At 34.1% G+C, this 21,543-nt stretch overlaps 1 protein-coding gene across 1 annotated transcript in view; it reads right to left on the bottom strand.

Annotated features, from left to right (window-relative positions):
• The window catches only part of MS3_00009760 (uncharacterized protein), a 34,206-nt gene extending 14,557 nt beyond the window's left edge, over positions 1–19,649 (bottom strand). The window contains exon 1 of the mRNA XM_051218160.1: positions 18,506–19,649. Within this exon, the coding sequence (XP_051064605.1) occupies positions 18,506–19,289 (784 nt within the window). The 5' untranslated portion in view covers positions 19,290–19,649. The remainder of the gene's footprint in view (positions 1–18,505) is intronic.
• Positions 19,650–21,543: the final 1,894 nt, after the last annotated feature.

A 21,543-nucleotide genomic window follows, 5' to 3' on the forward strand; every position in this document is an offset into this window, starting at 1 on the left:
ATAATGTTTGTAACCGTTAACTATTCATAGTTGAAACAAATCTTACTTATCAATTAATGAATACAAACAAATTAGTCTCAGGAAGAAAATGATAAACGATCAGTCTAAATCACAACTGGTTGAATTCATGAGTTGATTAAAGCTAGATCATCATCATGGGACTCTTCAGCAGTGTTCATCCACGATCCTGCTCACGGGATTCTAACCCTAGACCTTTGGTCTTGCATAAGATCTCGCCTACGGGATCGTGAACGCATGCTTCTGAAGAGTTCAATACTAGGACGAAACAGCCGTTCGTTGCTTCCAGGTTTTTCATAGTGGTCTAACTTTAATCGACTCATGAACTCAACTATTAAATTATTATAATCTCTACAAAACTCCTTTTCTGATAAATTACAAATGTTTATGGATGAATGGAAATGTCTTGAAAATACTCTAATCAATAACCATTAAGTGTAATATCGTAACATTTAACTAATGACAAAACTGACTCTATGGAGTAGATCATTAAAAAGTTTAATAAACTGGATGAAACTAGGCTAGCTAGTGTTTTTCAGCAAGTTAGTTTTCTGCGGGATGGTATTGCTTATTCCATGCACAATCCTTCTCCTTTATCCGGTTTTTTGAACCGGCAGTGGCCTCAGAGGAAATCAATGAGGGTTTTTTATCCTACTTGAGACTCGTGAGCAAGGTGTATCTGTAATCTTGATGGGACTGATGCTCCCTAGCGGATTCGATCCTGTGTCACCCAGCTTCACAGTCAGAGACGTTACCACGGAGCTATCCGGGACGCTGCTAACTAGGTTAGTTGATCAATAGTTGGAAAGCTTAACTTTAAATGTATATTCATTTAGTGAGCTATTTTATTAATCCAAGTTTATTATTTCTACTCATGAAATGTATCATACATAAGGAAATTAATATACTTCAATATAGTGTGAATCGTGTTAAGTAGCTGTGAATTAGGATAAATACTTTGCTTAATCATCGGAGTACTGTACGGAGCTGAAACTTGCAGACTTGCTACAACCATAATCAATAAGGTACAAGTATTCATAAATAGTTGTCTACGCAAGATGCTCAGCATCCATTGGTCGGATACCATCAGCAATAGCCTACCGTATGAGAGAACAAACCAGCTCCTAACTGAAGAGGAAATTAAGAAAAGACGTTGGAAGTGGATAGGACATACATTGAGGAAATCATCAAACTGAATCACGAGGCAAGCTCTATCATGGAATCATGAAGGGAAACGGTAAAGTGGAAGGCCAAAGAACACATTACATTTAAAAAAAGAAACAGTTATAAAAAGGACGAATAATAACTGCAAGTAACTGGGAAGGATTGCCAAAGGGCAGGGTTGAATGAATTGTGCTGGTGAGCGACCTATGCTCCTCCACGAGGAGTAACAGGCGTAAGTAAGTAAGTTCATCATCGGACAGTTAGATGACTCATAGAGTTTTGATTTAGAGAGTTGAAAATATGAATTCAACTTAAGGAATACTGGGATTCTGGATTAAGTGGTTGCTAGAATTCAAAGGGATAATTAGAAACAATGTATTTATATCGATCAATGATCACTAATGACACTGATGTAAGTATTATTTATCCATCAATAGTTGAAGAGACTTGACACTATGCATACTGTGTTTTGATGTTATTTGACTGAAGAGGATTGGTAAGAAATTTTGAACGCGAATTTTTGGTTGGTTGAAACTAGTCACTTAGTAAATAACTTATCAGTCTCATCTCTGATTATGAAACGGAATACGATGAAAAGGAATCTAACAGGGAACATCACTTTCCTAAAGATAGCAGGTATTTCTTGCTAAAAAGCACTGACTTGTACAAACCGAATGTTCCAAGCTTTCTGTAAATTAACAATCAACACTCAATTTTAATGATCAGTAAAGTGTTGTGGAGATTATTGAGTTATTGAATGATATTTTGAACTGACCGATGTTAGACTACCATATTAGGATGAAACGGTCGTCCAATGCTTCCAGGTTTTCGATGATGGTCTAGCTTCAATTAACTCATGGATTCAACTATAAAATTACTGAAATCTTCATAAAACCCCTTTTGACAAATATGAATCAACGTAATAATCTAATAGAATATACTCAATATTTTATATAAGGCAACAATTATTAATCAATTCATAATCGATTTCAGTATATAATAAGTAGTTCAATCAAAATTCTGTGCTTTTTATTACGTATCAATAAGCTGATACAAATATGTTGGCATTACTGTGTGTGTGTATTTTTATAACCTATTGTACTTCTTAAATGATTACTAAAGGATTTCACCTTTTGTATTTATTTATGTGGGCAGTTGTGCGTACGTACTTGTGTGTGTGTGTGTGCGTGCGCGCACGAGTGTAATGAGTGTACCAGTGCAAATTTGTGGTTACCATGTGAATAGTATGGTTTAAAGAAACTATCTATCAATAAAGAGAAAATTAGTCAATAATTTTGAAGAAACAATCTTTATTAGAATATACAAATGTAATGTGATACATACATATATCAATGTATCCCCCTCCCGCTCATAAGAATAATCAACTGCGGAATAGTACATTGATTTTAATGTTACATAACAAAATAGTTTGTATATCATGATTGGCTTATAATGAAATCTAACTAACATTATCCCTATTGCAAGAGATTCATGGAAATAATTCTTCATCAATCAAAATATACAATGATATTTAAGTTGTATGAATTGACAGTGATAATTAATTATCAGTATAGGATTGTAAAGATGATTGATTGAGATCATGAATAGATTGATGATTGAATCAAACTGAATTGGGTTTAAATCCCACGAGTGGGATCATGGATGTGCACTGTTGACGAGTCCCATAATAGGACGAAATGGTCGTCCAGTGTTTCCAGGTTTTTGTTGATGATCTAACATCAATCAATTCATGATCTCAATCAATAATGAATTTTGTTTTATTATGTATCTTATTACTAAAGAGTATTATTGATTAACATTGAATTGAAAATGATCTGTCAGATGTTGAATGTTTTGATGCTTGTTTATTGTGGTAATAAATTATTTTAGGAAAATGTATCTTAGAAACCATTATCATTGAGTGTTTCTAATTTGATTTATGTGAACAGAAAGAAAAAGATGGTTAACATCCCTTAATGATATGATTGTAGTTAATAGGAAACCTTAGATCTAGGTTTCATACTACTTGACACTTGTTAGTAAGGTGTACCTATAATCTTGAAGAGACGGATGATCTCTGACGGATTTGATCCCGTGTCAAGCAGCTTCATAGTCAAAGATGTTATCATTGAGCTATCTGGGCCGTAACTCACCTCCTATAGGAATGAGGTGTATTTACAATTGGTTGATCATTGTCATGTATGTCAGGCCTTTTTTAGTGCAGATCGAATACTATCGACTAATCTAGGTGATTCAACATTGTATGTATTATGTTGAGATATGATGGTTGTTAGAGATAGTCAACAGGATTTAGGTTATATATTATATAATATACCCTTGTGGACCAGGGTAACTTTACATTGGTTTTCAGGAGAACCAGACACCTTCCGAACTTTCACGTAAAAACCCAAACAGCACAGTTCAACCCCGTTTAGCAGGGGAACCAGACACCGTACAGGTTTTAACGCTACAATCTGAATAGTACAGCTCAATCCTGTGGCGCAACCATACAGGTACCAAGCACCCTGGTGGACCAAATAGGATATACTTAGTCTCGATAATTAAGTTGTAATTTTCTAGGTTGATAAATGATTGACAAAATTGACTTTAAATCAGTACATTAAATTTATTCTGATTTTATCATCTAAGTATACATAGCTACTTATGTGTGATCACATCTCCCCTAATAGTTTACCCTTAGTTGTACTCATTTAATCTATTGTACATAATGGGGCTTGTGATTGTATTGACATCATGTTTATGTTAAACATTTCAATAAAGTTTTGTTCTCTGAGCTGAATGGTTTATTCATGGAGCTTTCACTGTTCTCTTAAAACTACCCAATCAACTTCATCAAAACAATATCAATCAAGTACATCAGTTGAATCAAGATCAAGTACAGAAACCAACACATGGATCATTTTAGCATTTATAAGAGAAATATCGGAAAATACAACAAGATTGTTGAAACCTTTTTTCGAATGAATGTAGTACACAAATCAACAAAATCACTTCAATCAATCCTATACAAACCAAAGGATGGAATGAAAAAGGAAGACAAACCGAACATTATGTACAAAATAAATTGTGCCAACTGTGAAGAACACTACATCGAAGAATGTGGACACCCTCTTCATCTTCCACTGCGTGAACATCAATTAGCGGTTATACACCATGATATATCCTCACTTATATCAATGAACGTGGACATTCAATTGATTGGGAAAATGTTGAGATCATGAATAGAGACAATTCTTAAAACATCATAGAATATTTAAAAGCTTAGCACTAAGATCAATCAGCAATCAACAAATTTATTAAAAGCGATCCAATCTGTCAATCAATCAGGGAAATTATGAGCAAATATGGAATCAAGAATCAAATCAATGCAAGATGCAATCAAAATGATGAAGTATACAATGAACGGTTAAAGGTCAACAATAATCAATGCAGATCGAGGCTCATAGGACAAGCTGTGAGCCATATACACGAAGAAATTTGAACATTTCACTTTTATCTGAAATTTTTACTGCTGATGTTGTTCAGAAGAACATTGAAAGCCCCATGACTAAATCATTCAGCTCAGAGAACAAAACTCTATCAAACTCATCCACCTGAGCTATAAATCTTCTCCACCATCTTATGTTAAACATTCATTTCAAATTCTTATATTCGTTGAAAACAAAAACTGATTAAAATTGTTGATTATCAGTATAGAGTTGTGAAGGTTGTTGAACTTTATGAACCGATTAATGTTAGATCAGCACTAAAAATCTGCAAGCATTGGATGACTGTTTCGTTGTAGTATGGGACTCGTCGTAAATGCTCGTCTACTCTGTAACGGGTGCTTATCTATAACAGTTCATGTATAAATGATAAAGAAGAATCATGCGTTTAGAAAGGAAATTGTGTTTGTTGTAGTTTCTATGAATTAGATGACATAATAATGTTGATCCTATTGTCTCAAACAACACAGTCAATACCAGAAATTTAGTAATTAAGTAGATCTATAGAAAATGGCTTAATTAATTAAACAGAACTAATGAACATTTGATGATCAGAGATCAAATTTATATATAATATACTCTTGTGGGCCAGGGTAATGTTACATTGGTGTTCAGGAGAACTAGACACCATCTAGTCTTTCACTTGACAACCATCACAGTGTAGGTCAATCCCGTTTAACAGGAGAGATAGACACCATCCAGGCTTAACCTGAGCAGTACAGCTAAATCCTGCTTCACAGGATAACCAAATACCATATGGGCTCTACCGCTATAATCTGTATATTACAATTCAATTCTGTGGCGCAAACACACAAGTAACAAGAACACCGGTGGACTACAAGGATCAAATTAGGTGTATAAAAAGGGTCATAAAACAATAATCAGTAATAACCAGTAGGATTGTATGTTATTCGAATAAGTTGTTTATGACATATTGAGTGATCGCTAGTTAGATATTAGCAGTTCAGGAGTCGACATGTGAATTGTGTTCATTGTTTTCAATGTATATTGTCAGGGACCACGATCTCTGTAATTGAGCTCTTTCCTAATTTGTGCAACTAAAGGTTGTACACTTTTCAGAAAAACACTTGCATAGGTTATGCAATTGATAGGCATAATGATGTATTAAAAACAAACAAAATTAGATAACTTGTTAAAATATCCAGATTGCAGGAAAAGTAGCCAACATATTCATGTAGGCCGTTGGATAACCAGAAGGTTAATGAATGTTTCATTAGTAAACCATTCAAACGTATAAAATGCAGTGTTACTAAAATGTCAGTCAATCAGTCAGTAACAAATTAGATTTTGTACATGCGTACATCAGTTCGAGTTGCCATACCACATTAGCACAGAGATGCAGTTGTCGATTCGAATCCCATATTGGTAGAGGTGGTAAGAGTATAAGCATTAGTCGAAAAGATTAGCGTTTGAAGATGATATTCAAGGAGTATAATACATTGAAATAAATTTGGAAAGAGAAAATGTAAAGGGACATCAAGAATTCAGAAGATTAGAATTTGGGAGAACACAAAGAGTGGGTGCACCCTTGACATTGCAAACGATTTTGAGCCATGTCATTCAGATCATCAAAATGTAATTAACACTGAATAAATTAGAATGTAAATATAATATACTATTTTAGGAAAAAATAAATGAGGACATCTGAATATAAATGGACAAGCTCCAAGTGTTAATTTATATTTAACCATTGTAGTATATTCTTTGATTAGTATGAGTTTTTTAATAGTTGAATTCATAAGTCGATCAAAACTAGAGCACCATGGAAAAACAACAAGCATTGGATGGCTCTTTCGTCCTATTATGAAACTTCTCGGTAGTGCTCATTCATGATCCTGCTCCACTCACTAATGACTGAATCCAAAAGGTATTTCCTGGAGTTCTAGTGAGAAGCCGTGACTAGTGGAGTCCAATCAGTTCTGTTGTGAGATAGTAACTTACTGAAGACAATGGTAAACAGTGGTTCAATATCGTGGATGTCTCGTGGGGGTGCACTACTGAGAAATCCTCAAAGATCAATCGATTCATGATCTCGATCAAAAGATCAAATATTATCTGGACTTATTTGCTGATAAATGTGACATCTTTAAGTCTAAAATTATACTTGATGTTCGTCTATCATTTAGACTGATAATATAGCAGTTAGAATATTCGATTCGGGCAGCTGAATAGTATCAAAGCTCTCATATCGATCGATATATAGAAGCTTTAATTGTCATAAATTACAGAATGACTAGAGATTATATACAGCTATAGGGACTGAATTTACTAGAATGGAACTATAGTTCAGTAATTTTTCTAATAACAAACTGTTCTTTTGTACTACGGTATACAGCCAAGTGGTTAGATGTTTGCAAGTTTCTTTTTAAAGATCACAAAAGGAATATTCCAGAATTCTTTCCCGAAAATAGTTTGATACTAAACTAAAGTGAGAATCTTCGATATGAACGTCAAGATAGTTCGTTCTACTTCATGGAACTGAAACTTGGAGAACTATTACAACCACCACCAAGAAGGTATAAATATTTATAAGCAATTGTCTACGTAAAATACTCAATGTCATTTGCCTAAATACCATCAGCAACAGCTTACTGTGACAGGGAACTAACCAGCATCTATCTGAAGAGGAAATTAGGAGAAGACATTGGGAGTGGATAGAACACACATTACAGAAATCACCAAACTGCACCACGAGTCAAGAACTTAACTTGGAATCCTGAAGGAACGAGGAAAAGAGGAAATTCAAAGAACACATTGCAGATATAAAAAGATGAATAACAACTAGAAGGAATTGGAAATAATGTATTCAAGACGTCGTTGGATAAAGAATTCTGATGGGTGACCTATACTTTCATTATTTGCACTTTTCAATTAAATTGAGTTATCAAGGAAAAGTAATAAATCGAACAAATTATATCACTTATCAATGTGTCAATTTTATTAAATGCATAGTAAGTTTTAACTACGCCTGTAGCTCCTCTGAGGATACTGCCGGTCACAAATTCTGATAAAGGAGGAGGGTTGTGCATGGGGTTAGCGACCCTATCCCGTAGAAGTCTATCTCGCCAAAAAAACGCTAACCAGAAAAAATTACTCAAACGACTTAAACGCTGCCCTAGGAGTTAGAAAGTCTCCATTTGAAGGAGTTATGACGTCACATGGTGAAAGTCGAGTTCCTCCGGAAGTCACAATGCTGATGCCCCTTCTGACAGTCAGGGTAACCATTTATTTAGGTAACTGGAATGCTCGTACAATGTGGGAGACCGGGAAAGTCTTCTAAATTGCAAAAAATAATAAATTCTACTCCGATTTTCTTTCTCACATATGAATTTTATAGATGGATGAACTGTATTGAATCACTATGATGTCTGTATGGTTGTTACAAAGGATAAATGTGTCGAAATCGAAATAATCGTATTTGTACAAATGATGCAATTGATGATGATGTTAAGTTGCTTAGTAAAACATTAATGGAGAACAGCTATCTTCTAAAATTCATAAATAGATGGAAAATCCATGGTACAGTGAGAACTACTGTAGCTTTGGTAGGGAAAAAGCCTGTCTGCATCACTTTGCCATTCAGAGGTGGTGATTCAAATAGCCTTTTTATTGAAACAAACGTTTAAATCAGTCATTAATAAAACTTATGGCGCAGCAAAAGTCATTATCAAAGAAAGAACAAGGTGCATGCTTCATTCGAAACCTAAAAGACATGAAAACAATTGTGTCACATCCCACTGTGTTTATCAATTTCAATGTGTGTGGTCACACATACATAAGGAGGAGGAATGGTGATATCAAAATTAGGGTGTGTGAACATGTACCGAAATGACTGCACAAACAAATAGAATCAAATGACCGAATACGGGGAGAGGATAAACATCCATCATCCTCTATTGCTAAACCCATAATTGAAACAGGTCATTAGCTTGATCTTAACTCGGCTTTTGTGGTGTTGTACAGAAGTGTAAAAGGGCATATACTAAGGTTTATTGAAGCCTTAGTCTTACGAAGATTCAAACCTCCTCTGTGTATTCAAAAACAATTAGTTCTCACTTTAAACCTACTCTGGTAATATTATCATATTATTCAAAGTGACGATAAGGCTTCAAATCATTTTCACATTATTTCTTTATTATCCTTGTCTCCTTTTACCTTTCATTTCTAGTCTAGTTAACTTAACAAGTATATATGTAATCAGATTGTTCGAAATGTACTACGCTAATAGCCCATCACTTAGTTCCGATTATGTTTGCATTCTTATTACATTATCGAAAAAAAGTTGTCGATCTGTTATGCCAATAGGCCGTTTTGTAGTTTAAACACAATGAATAATGTCATTAGTTAAGATCATGAGTCAATTAAAATTAGATCATCATGGAAAACCTAGAAGCATTGGACAGCCGTTTCATCTTATTGCGCGACTCCTCAACTTCAATTGACTCATGATCTTAACTTATTTTATTTATTTATCTGAACACATAAATATTGGTTCAAGGGGGGGCCCCATTTATATATGCGCCACACAAATTTCATTTGATATGTGTGAGGGCTGTAATACTATCCAGGTGTGCAGACAGAAGCAGTTAGTTTTCTTAGAAGGCCACACCTGGAACCTTCGACCTAAAGATCTAATCTACAAGGCAGTGGAGCATCGTAAAAAGATACAGTCCCATAGTAGCCGATGATCAACGATTGGTTCATACTTCATTCGTTCCTTCAGAATCCTGGAATCCATGTGATGTATTGGTTTAGAATGAAGATTTCTCAACTCCCTTAGGTAAATTCTCCATGTTCACTAACCCGATTAATGCTTCGGACATTCGATATTCATCCTCTCAATTTCGTAGACAACACCCCAACCTTGAGAAGGCAGTGAATAAGACTTAACTATTCAAATGACTACAATCTCTACAATACTTCTGATATATTGAATAATGATGACTTGATAAAGACAGAAGTAAATATATATATATATATGTCACTATGATAAAATATGAATCCTCTTAATTAATATATATCTCAACTGTATTCAGTTGTGTACAACCACGCACACACACACACGCGCATATATATACCTTGTGTATTAGATTAACAAGTCAGTTGAATCAGTCAGTCAGCAACAACGTAGAACTTCGTACGTACGTACATCAGTTCGAGATTCATTTGTCGATTCAGATCATTGACATCAAAAGGATACATTTGGCTTTATGCCAAATAATTAGTGTAATTTTTAGGCAAAAAATTTTTTTTAATTTTTGACAAATTTTATTGATTTATTAAAAGTTTGTTAACCTTTCTCTCTTTCTCTTCTTTTTTATTTTTAAATGAGCAATGTATTCCAGTGATTTAATGTAGTTTTACTGAGTTTACCATGACAGTTATAAATATATCTTATAGTAATTTGATCACTAAATTCATGAATTCATTGAAGATAGACTATCATAGGAAAACTTGAAAGTATTAGACAAGCATTTCGTCTTAGTATGAGACTTCTGAGCAATGCTTATCCATGATTCTGATCGCCGGGTTCGAATGCAAGACTTTCGGTCTTGCACACGAATACGTACACTCTAGATCACTGATCCGGTATCCAATGGTGTTAAGGTCTAACTTCAAATAATACATGAAATTATGTCACCGTTCATTATTGTCGATAGGTTCTGGGTTCGAATTCCGAAAGGTGGGATCGTGCATACACACTGCTGAGAAGTCCCATATTATTAGGACGAAACGGTTATCCTATGCTTCTAGGCTTTTGATGATGATCTAGCCTTAATTGACCCATGAATTCATTTATTAAATTACTTAAATCTCCTCGAAATCTCCCTTGTGATAAAATGATATAACTGTTGGTAATTAAAACCAAAAAAATATTTGTTTGTCTGAATAATAATGGTGTCTCATTTCTTAATAGGTTTCTTTTAAGTTGAATACATAATTTGTGACAGAATTAGTCATTAACCTTTTATGATTTACTGTAAATTACTTAGCATAATAAAACATTTACATAATTGGAAGATACTACATTCAAAACTATAATCAATTATCAGTATGTGGGTTGTGGAGATTGTTAAGTTTTTGGTTGAGATCATGAATTAATTGACGTTAGACCACTGTTGGAAACCTGGAAGCACTGAACGGCAGTTTCGTCCTAGTGTGGGACTCCTCAGCAGTGCGCATCCACGATCCCGCACCCCACGGGATTCGAACCCAGGACATACTGGCTTCGCGCCTGAGCACTTAACCATTAGACCACTGAGCCGGCATCCAGTGGTGTTAGTGTCTAACATCAACCAATCCACGAAATTGCGCGACCACCTTCCATTGTACTGAGGTAGATACCTGTCTCTACCTGACACGGATTAACTCCACTGGTCACGACTTCTCGCTATAATCAATTATCCTAAATAGGTCAATAGTGAAATTTTTGACTATAGTAATGGATGACATGGGTTCGAACATAATCCTCCTTCATTCCTTCCTTCTTTACTTACTTACTTACTTACACCTAGTACCCCTTGTTGAGGAGCATAGACTGCTCATATAATCTTCCTTAGGATTACCAATATAACTTATTTACTCTGCTTTGAACTATACTACTTATATGACAAGTAGTTATCATTTTTGGTGAAGTAGAGTATAAATTTAAAACTTGAGCAGCTTAATCGTTTAGTCATCATTCTACTTCAAAGTTTATCATTATCTCACAAAGTAAAGTATTGAGTAAATGAAACTTATCAGATGATTAAACTTGGAAATTCATTCTATTATATGCTTAATAGAGCTTCTAAATGTTTGTTTATTACAATCGTAACCAATAGTTTGAGATTCTGTGTGACACGGCTCAGAATCGATCACAATAGTGTAGGTGTATAAACTCTCTGTCTTCCTTTAAACTATGAGATTAAAATCGCTTCATATCTTTCTTTCTACGAACTAATTCTTTCTTCCTTTACTATGTCGTTATATGCAATCTTTCTTTTATGTATTGCCACCACTGAATTAACCACTTCTATGAATCCGGTATTCATTTTATTGTGCTAATGAGTGAGGAATAGCAACTTGAATCGATGCATATGCGTGCCTGGTCCTACGTTATAGCTGACTGACTGAGAAATTTTACAACATTTTGACCTAAAATTGACCAATAAAACTTTAAACTATTTATGTTAAACTGATGCCAGATTGTAGTGCCGTTTGTAAGGTCAGTTTTCTTCGGATTAAAGAATTTCAGTCAATTACCCAGTGTGATAATAATTATCTACTTATTGGTGACTAGGTATAAGAAGAACTAACGGTATTGAAATATATCATGGTTATCACTGGGGGTGGGTGGGAGCATTGAAATGACTGTGATTTCATTTCATGTCATGAGTTCACTTAAAAATATAGCGGATTGATTTGATCCTAGTATATACAATGTGAGAATTGAAATGTGTGTGTGTTCATAGCTATGTATTACTGAATGGTTTAGAACCATGATGAAACAGCTTTCTAGTGAATCTTGCTTTTCATTTTACAGTAATTTCAATGAAGTAGATAGATTTTCAACAACAAAACAAAACTGAACATGAATACATCTCTATAAGCAAAGATGGATAGTGATTAGCGGTGGAATCCAAGATGTGTGTTTCGTCCTATTTATGCTTCGTCAACCGGATGTACCTATATGCAATCACACAACACTTAGTGAATGAATACATCTTATCTAAATGTGATCAACATATGATAAATGAATAATTAATACTGATTAATTTAAAATTTGTTTTAATAAACAGATGTAAAATCTGGATCAGAAAAAACCCTGAAATATGATCTATCATATGATTGATGAGAACGGGATTAATGAAAGCAAAACGATCAGTATCTTATTGAAGAATGGAGTAAAATTAAACAGGTAATATGGGTAATGTGATTGAGTTTTGTTCACAAGACAATTAAAATATGACAATAGTAATTAGTTGCTTAGATGTCATCGAAAGAAAACTCTAGATCTGAGTTTTGTAGTGTGTAGCACTCGTCAACAATGTGAAGGGAGCTGATGATCTCTGAAGGATTCACTTCTATATCATCAAGCTTCACATTCTAAGACGTTATCACTGAACTAGTTGGACCTTGATTTATCCTTTGTAACACTAAATATCTAGAACTGATTATTCGATGAGTAGTGACCGAAGTACTGACTGAATTCTGTCAGACAAGTTGCAATATGGCTATTAGTCTAAATGACCCGATATTCCATGCACTATGTTGTGATGGTTTGGTTATTAGAGAAAGTCAACAGAAGACAGTGGACCTAGGTTACGTGTTGAGGACGATAAGTGGTAGCTTGTACAGCTCAGTGGTAACGTCAAAGACTGTGATATGGGTTCAAACCTTCCAATTAACATAATTTCCATGATCAATATAGGTACACATTGTTGACGACTGCCAAACTGCAACATTTGGGTCTAGAGTTTCCTGTCGACTACCTCCAATCGCCTAGTATTTCATCAATATGCATGCGTTGTCTAATCACTTAGACTAGTGGCTACATTGCAACTTGACTGAATTGATTCGATCAGCATTACTAAAGGATCTGACAAATGTCACATTGACCATCACTCAGTGACCAATCAATTGAAATTATTTCGCAAATAAGATCTGATCAAATATTTGTTTTAATCATCAATTGTATTATGATATATAATTGTGACTTGGAATCCTCAAGGCCAAAGAAAGAGAGGAAGACCAAAGAACACATTACGCCGAGAAATGGAGACGGACGAGAGAAGATCGAACAACAATTGGATAGAACTAGAAAGGAAGGTCCAGGATAGAGTGGGTTGAAGAATGCTGGTCGACCGTCTATGTGCCATTAAGAGTAATAGGCGTAAATTCCAAATCCATATTATTCATTATAATTCGATATGGTGGGGTAATTTATATTGTCATTAAATGCTTGAATTGAACGGATTGTTAAACTACACAGAATTTGTATAGAAAATCACTCAGCTAAATATTATTCTTGTGTTCATCAGTGATTAACCTTAAAGATGGATTTCATGAAGTTTACTTATGAAGTCTACCACATTATAATTGAAAGAGTTACCCATCTCTGGCACAGGATGATGGCCACATATTGCTGCATATCTATACTGATGTGGCATAATATAAGTCATGAAATTCTGACACATATCTTAATAGCTATAAGACTGAAAGGTTTTGTTTGTTCATTCGTTGGTACTTCTATAACATTTTAAACTGGTTGTAAACTAGTTCATAGTCTATAATCAAAGTTATTTTCAAACGTTCAAAGTTCAATAACTCTCAATAATCTGTTTGTTTTAACTTATGCCCTGTGTTCTATCAATATTAGAGAACAGTGATTTATCGACCGGACGAATGACGCATAAAGCAAGTATGAGCAGTCTAGACCACTTCTCGGTCCTTCTCCCTGCCTAACATTGCTTGTTAAGTCCAGAACACCACTATCAGCCTCTACGATACGAATCATTATATTTCAAACATACTGGGTTTATATACGAAACAAACAGACCACATCATACCATAAAACAGGAAACAACATTTATACAAGAATTAGCCAAATGTGGTTGTGAATATAGGAGACTGTAATGAATAGACTGGGCATAAATCAAGAATGGTAAATCGTATAATAATCATCTATAGATCAGAAGAAAGCTTACAATAAGAGGAATATGAGTATGCATAGTTTAGTTACTTAACCAAATATCCCTAAATATTAGTCTACAAATGAATCTTCAAAGTTACCATTTATTATTCTCATTAGGATACAATACTGTTGCTTATATCTATCAGTATCTTTGGTATCCTAAGAATTCATTTATTAAAATCAACCTAACTACTGATCTCATATACTACTTATAAGTTCATTAATATCAATCAACAAAAAGAAAAAAATACTCAATATTGATTACATGGTGTTATGTAATAAAACAGGTCGAATTATAAGTGATAAAAATAGTTGTGTATACTAATCAATAATTTAATGACAAACCACACAATAATCAATAAAAGTTTTTTTAAAAAGATATCAGTAAAACTGTATTAGTTATTATTGGATTTGTTATGGCTGATGATCTGACTCCAATTGGATCGTACGATGATTGTGATAGGACTATACATCCTGACTACCCTCATGTATAATCATCGACTTAAATTGCGTTAGTGAATAACAGAATTAAAATAAGCGAAATACGTGAAAGGATAAGATGGTGGTTGGAGGTAGTCAACACGTAATCCTGTACACAGGTTTCGTGCTACTTGGCACTCGTCAGTAAGATGTACCTGTAATCTTGAGGGGACTGATGCTCCCAGACAGATTTAATCCCGTGTCATTCAGCTTCACAGTCACAGACTTTACAACTGAGTTATCTGGACCACGACTGACCCCCTTTCAGAATGAGATGTATTTACAATTGGTTGGTCACCAATCAGTAATCATTCAGCAAGAAAGGATTTTTGAAAACGTATATTTTGTACAGTCGTTGGTTCAAACGAAAGAGCAAAGAAACGAAACGAAGAGAAGAGAAGAGAGCGAAACGAAATAACGTACAATGGAGAGGGCGAGTAAACCAACTCGATTTAGTCAAGCGTGAATCGATCTTGAAAATGACACAAAAATAAACTACAGACATCTGATGAATGAGATAAGAAGGGCACATACATACAGTTACATAGAAACAGTCAAGACTGATAAGCAAATAACTAACAAGGTTAAAATGTGACTACTTCAGAAGAATGAATAAATTTCCTGTCCAAAAGCTTGAATAAGTTATATGAACTTAACATGGCAACTGACACTACGTCTGAGACACATGAAACTGAAGTAGTGTTTCCATTGAATGAATGACATAATTTTGCAGTTTTGTAGATGATAACTAAGATTCATCAAATTTAGGTAAATAGTAGAGCTTTTAGGTTATTTTGACAGGTAGTTAGTTATAAACTGTATTCTGTTTGATACAGTAGTATCTCGGTATCAGTTACAACCCATTCTATAAATACATTGAGAAAGAGATCGATGGAATTGATAGTACTAGTATAGGGGTTGTGGAGATTACTACGTTTTTTGATTGAGATCATGAATTGATTGATGTTAGACCACCTTTGGAAACCTGGAAGCACTGGACGGCCGTTTCGTTCTTTTGTGGGACACATCAGCAGTGCGCATCCACAATCCCACTGGCGGGATTCGAACCCATGGCCTTCGGTCTCTCTGGCGAACGCTTAACCTACTGGACCACTGAGCCAGCATCCAATGGTGATGTTAGACACCATCCAAATCAGAATTTCACATTTAATAACATGAATTAATCTGTCAGTTAATATTTCAAATTATTGATGCCAGGGTTTGATTTGGTTACTCCTCAAATTCTACCATTCTAACTACTGTCGAGTTGAACGTAGCCTGAGGGGAGGCAGTGTTCAACATATATGATGATTCATAGAAACAATATCAGTGTATGAACCCCATCAACGGATATCTCATTTTATATATAACAAATCTCAAAATTACTGTAGCAAAACTTTCAAGAAGTCTGTTATTGGAATAATAGTAACCTACATGAAGGAATAAAACATTAATACACCAATCTCGTAATCATCTATCTATTCCATGTGTTACAACTTCCAGTAGTTCAGAATATAAACAACGGTGAATGTAAATCAAATATGTGTGATATGTGTGAATGAAAAGTGAATACTGGAATAAATTGATTTTGTGTCATAAGATCCAAATTCCCAATCACTAATTAAGAATAATCGGTTTATTTATTTGATACCATAAACAGATCGATTTTAGACAACTGTTGAAAACCTAGAAGCACTGGATGACCATGATATTCAAGATTAACGCACTGAACTGTTTAAATATTCAATGAAGGAAGTTGAAAGATGATTATGTTAACATGGATTGAAACCAGAAAATATTATTGATTGTAAATTGATCTGTTCATTAATGAGAATTATGTTGACTATGATCATTAAACATGATCAGTTCATGTTAGGAGTAACTTTTAAATGATCAAGAAATGAAGTGTAAATAGAAACAAGAAAACTATCTAGAGGTCCATGTTTACCAACTATATACTTGTGTACACTTATATTTATTTGATACATTTCAGTCAATTAGACAGTCAACTAAAATGTAGGACCAGGCATATAAATGCATCGATTCAAGTTGCCATACCTCATTAGCACAACAACGTGAACACCAAATTCATAAAAGTAGATAATTCAATGGTGGAAATATATAAAAGAATGATTGCACATAAGGATATAGTACAGGAAGAAAGAATTAGTTTGTAGAAAGAAAGATATAAAGCAATTATAATCTTATGGTATAAGGGAAGACAGAAAGTGTTTACACTGACGCCATTGTGATCGATTCTCAGCCATGTCACCAAGAGTCTCCAATCATTGGTCAGGATAGTCACGAGAACACCAACCAAGTAGTCTGCATCTGCCAACATGGCTGAGACCAGAGGTTAGTGACTTCAAGCACTGATGACACGTTTTAGTTTGGCCGCCCCTAACTGCTTTCCAACCATCTTTTAAACTAGTCACCGTCGAGCGTCGTGGTAATCGGTGTTCAGGCATACGTAACACGTGGCCCAACCATCTCAGTCGATGAAGACTTACAACCTCATCAACTGATTTATCATAATTCTCTAATACTCTGTGTTTAACCTCCCAATTACTAATCCTATGATTCCAGCAGATGTGAGCAACATTTTTAAGATATCTGTGGTCAAATACTAGTCGCTTATGAGTATCTTCTACTCTTAATGGCCATGTTTCGCAGACATTAATTAGAATATTTCATCAGGTGTATACAACCACACGATCTGGCCATCTCACTCGATGAACATTTACAACTGAAGATACATTTCAGTAGTAAATATAATTTTGTATCAAAATTTACTCCAATCATAAGAAAATTCAGGTAATACTTAAGGAAATTTTCTAGTAAAACAATTGACCTTCAGCAAAACATAAACATGAAACCACATGGATACAACTGAATTCTATATTTTTTCAAGGATAATAATAATAAGAAGATAATCACTGATCATTCATTAGGATTATTTCTATAGTCTCAATATAATTAAAGTATACTACTCATTACTTTATCATAAGAATAAGAATTCCATCTAGAAATGTATAATGATCATGATAAGATCCTTAATGTAATTCATATTTTAAAAGGTGTATGCTTGTTAATGAACAAGTATAAATAGAGACAGATATTAGAGGAATGAACAACCATTGGATGGAACTAGAAAGGAAGGTTCAGGAAAGAGTGGGTTGAAGAATGCTCGTCTGCGGTCTGTACTCCACTGGTAGTAACAGGCTTAAGTAAGTAAGTAAGCGAGCGAGTGAGTGATTGATTAAGTAAATAAGTGATATGATGGGAAGAAAAGTTAGAATTCGATTGATTAAGTGATTATTTTATGTATAGTAATGTTAATAACAATGATAAGAAACTCCCCCTGGAGTCCCTCCGCAGGAGGGTTGGGTATGAGGTTAGCGATCCCATCCCGTAGAAAACTAACTCGCTAAAAAACACAAACCAGAAGAAAATTATTCAAACCACTTAAACTCTGCCCTGGATGTTAAAAGGTCTTCATTTAGAAGTGGCATCGTGATAAAAACCGAATTCCTTCGGAATTCACGATGCCGATGCCCCTTCTGACAACCAGACTAACCATTTATTTAGGTACATAGATGTAACGATTATAAGAAAAAGGAAAGAATGACTATAGTCTTACCTTTAAGTTCAGAATTGATTCGTTTAATCGATTGATTCATTCCATTATTCAATGGATTAGATTCATCTTTCTGTGTATTATATTCATTAGATATAGTTTTATTCAAATGAGATATCATTGAATGAGAATTAGATGATGATGATGATGTTTTCGTCTTTGATAGATCCATTGTATTCAATTGAATATCATTGGGTTTAACTATAGTTAAAGGAATTCTTGGTGTTTCTAATCCAGTTGTTTTACATGAGAAACCTATTTTATTACGATGATTATCCTTATCCATTGAAGTGTTATTATCATTATTATTATGATTTAATCCTAACCATGTTTCAGTTAGATTTGGTATTGTATATTCATAAAATAAATAACCTTGTTCAGTCATAGCAGTACGACATTTAATAAGACTTAATTCATTATCATATGGACATTGATTAGGTATTTCACCAACACATGCTGATTGACAATTATGAAAACAAAATTTACCCCATGGGGCTATAGGACATTGAAAGAACATACTATAACCATTAAGTATATTATTATTATTATTCTTATTGACTTCTAATTGCTTATTATTGAATGAATGAACTTCACAACGTATTATTAATGGTTGATTTAATTGTACTTGATTAGACGATGGATTAAAACTTATAGTTAATGGTGTATCTGATTCAATATCTAATGGTTTACTATAAATGATCATAATTCCATAGATCATTAGTAATAATAATGAAAGAATCATTTCTAGAATTGAATGTAATGAATTTGATCTTGAACGATGCATCATGTTCTTCTTCTTCTTCTGCTTCTTCTTCGTAGAAACTGGGATACTTCAATTAGTTGTTCCTTGTTCTCTTATCATGTAAAGCATATGATGGATAAAATAAGGTCTTCCATTGAATTTAATAAAGTACATAGTAACTAATTTATAATTTAGTTATTCCATTAGTAATTTGTTTCTATGTAAAACCAAAAAAGATTCTTTCTCTGTCATAAACTAAGATAACAGACGACAATTTTGTATTTTAGATCCAGGACATACGATTTTTAAAAAAATCATCTCTTTCTCCAGAAAAGTTATTCACATGTTGTGTTCACACTACAATAAATGATAATCATTAAAAAATGATAATAAACAACATAGTCTTTTCTTTTTTGGAAAACCGACCTCCCCCCACCAAAGAAACCTCACTACACCATACTACAGCATAGCACAGCACAGCACACGCATACACGCACAGGCACACACACATCAGTGTCATCACCAATACCAACCATTATGTGCTTTAAAAATTAATCAATGTAATTGTAGGTTGGAAAAAAAGTGATGCGTGGGCGTCCGGTACATTATTATGGTTAAGAAATAATAGTAACATCAATGTGTTGAATGATTTATTAACTGATCACTTTTTTTGTTGTTGGTTAGACAGAATTTTCAATGTTCATCTTAGTGAGGGATTATTTTTGTTTTAAAATCATTAAATGGATAAGGAATACTATCAAGAAATTGAAGTATTCAATGGAAGTATATTTCAATTGAATTTGAATATGAAGTGAAAGATTTTAAGTGAGACGATAACTTATATATATATATATATATATATATATATATATATATATATATATTGATTTACTGACTGGCTGAGCTATAATGCTGAAACCCTATTTAAGCAAATAGTTGATTGAATTTCGCGCTAGATGAGGGGCGAGACTATAATTTATAGAAGGACCAATCGCATTCACGATAATAGATTTCGGATTTGGGATCGAAATTCATTCGTCCTTTTGGGTAAAGAGCATTATGTCATTTTAGTTTATGTCAATAAGTGATGAAAAACCGTAAATCTAATTTCTAACTCTTAACCATCAACTGTAAATCATAATCCTTAGTCTTCATACAGGTTTATAACTTTCATATTTAGTCGCAGCAAGTAGAGTGGACATTATCAAGGTCACTTTGGCGTCACTCGAAGGTCGTCTATAAATTATAGTCTCACCTCTTTGTGATTTTTGTTTTTTTAGTGCACGAACACTAACGTGGGGGCAATCAATTTATTTTTAGTACACACAGAAACTCTTGAAAAAAATATGGCAGTCAGTCAGCTACAACATAAGACCTGATACATATATGCAGTAACGGTCGGTGATAAAATATGAGAACCATACATTGAATACTTTCGGTGAGAAATTCCATTATTTGTCCTTCACATTCTGTATGATTCTTCGAAGTCATAAGTCTTATCTATTTCCGTTTCTGTTTTCTTCAAGTCGATCTTCAAAGCCTACTGTTGCTATGCATTTGTCTATTGACTCATATTACATACTACTTATGTCGACAGATATAAGTAGCATACACGACATTTTTATCACTGAACTGACAAATAAGTTTTACCTACATTATTTTGATGTTTATGTTTTCTGTAAGATCCGAAGTTCGTTATTTCTTAATTTATAAGATAGATTGATATCTATTAGATATCAGAATGGGTTTTGTGGAGACTTTAGAAATTTCACTGGTTGAAATCATGAGTCAATTGAAGTTAGATCACCATGGAAAACCTGGAAACACTGGATGGCCATTTCGTCCTAGTATGCAACTCCTCAGCAATGCGCATCCACGATCCCGCCTCCCACCATTAGAACACATGACCTATCAGTTTCGCGACAGGCGCTTAACCATCTAGACCACTGAGCCGGGATCCAACGTTGTTAATGTCTCACTTCAACCAATCCACGAAGTTGCGCCACCGTACACTATTGTTTTCAGTGAGTTCCTATCTCACAACAGACCTGGGTGAACTCCACTGGTAACGAATTCTTACTATGAGATAATTGAGTTAATGTTGAATGGCTCTTATTCAAGTATTTCCAATCTAATAGATCTTTGATTCACAACTGATCTCAATATGAACTTGAATGTAAGCAAATATACTTCAGGATTGATACGTTGATTCTAAACTACAAGTAAGCAATTGCTATCACAATATAATTTAATGAAATTGAATTCACATTCACTTGATATTGTATACTTGAATCTTCCC

Source organism: Schistosoma haematobium, chromosome 7 (assembly GCF_000699445.3).
Source record: "Schistosoma haematobium chromosome 7, whole genome shotgun sequence".
Classification (NCBI taxonomy): Eukaryota; Metazoa; Platyhelminthes; class Trematoda; order Strigeidida; family Schistosomatidae; genus Schistosoma; species Schistosoma haematobium.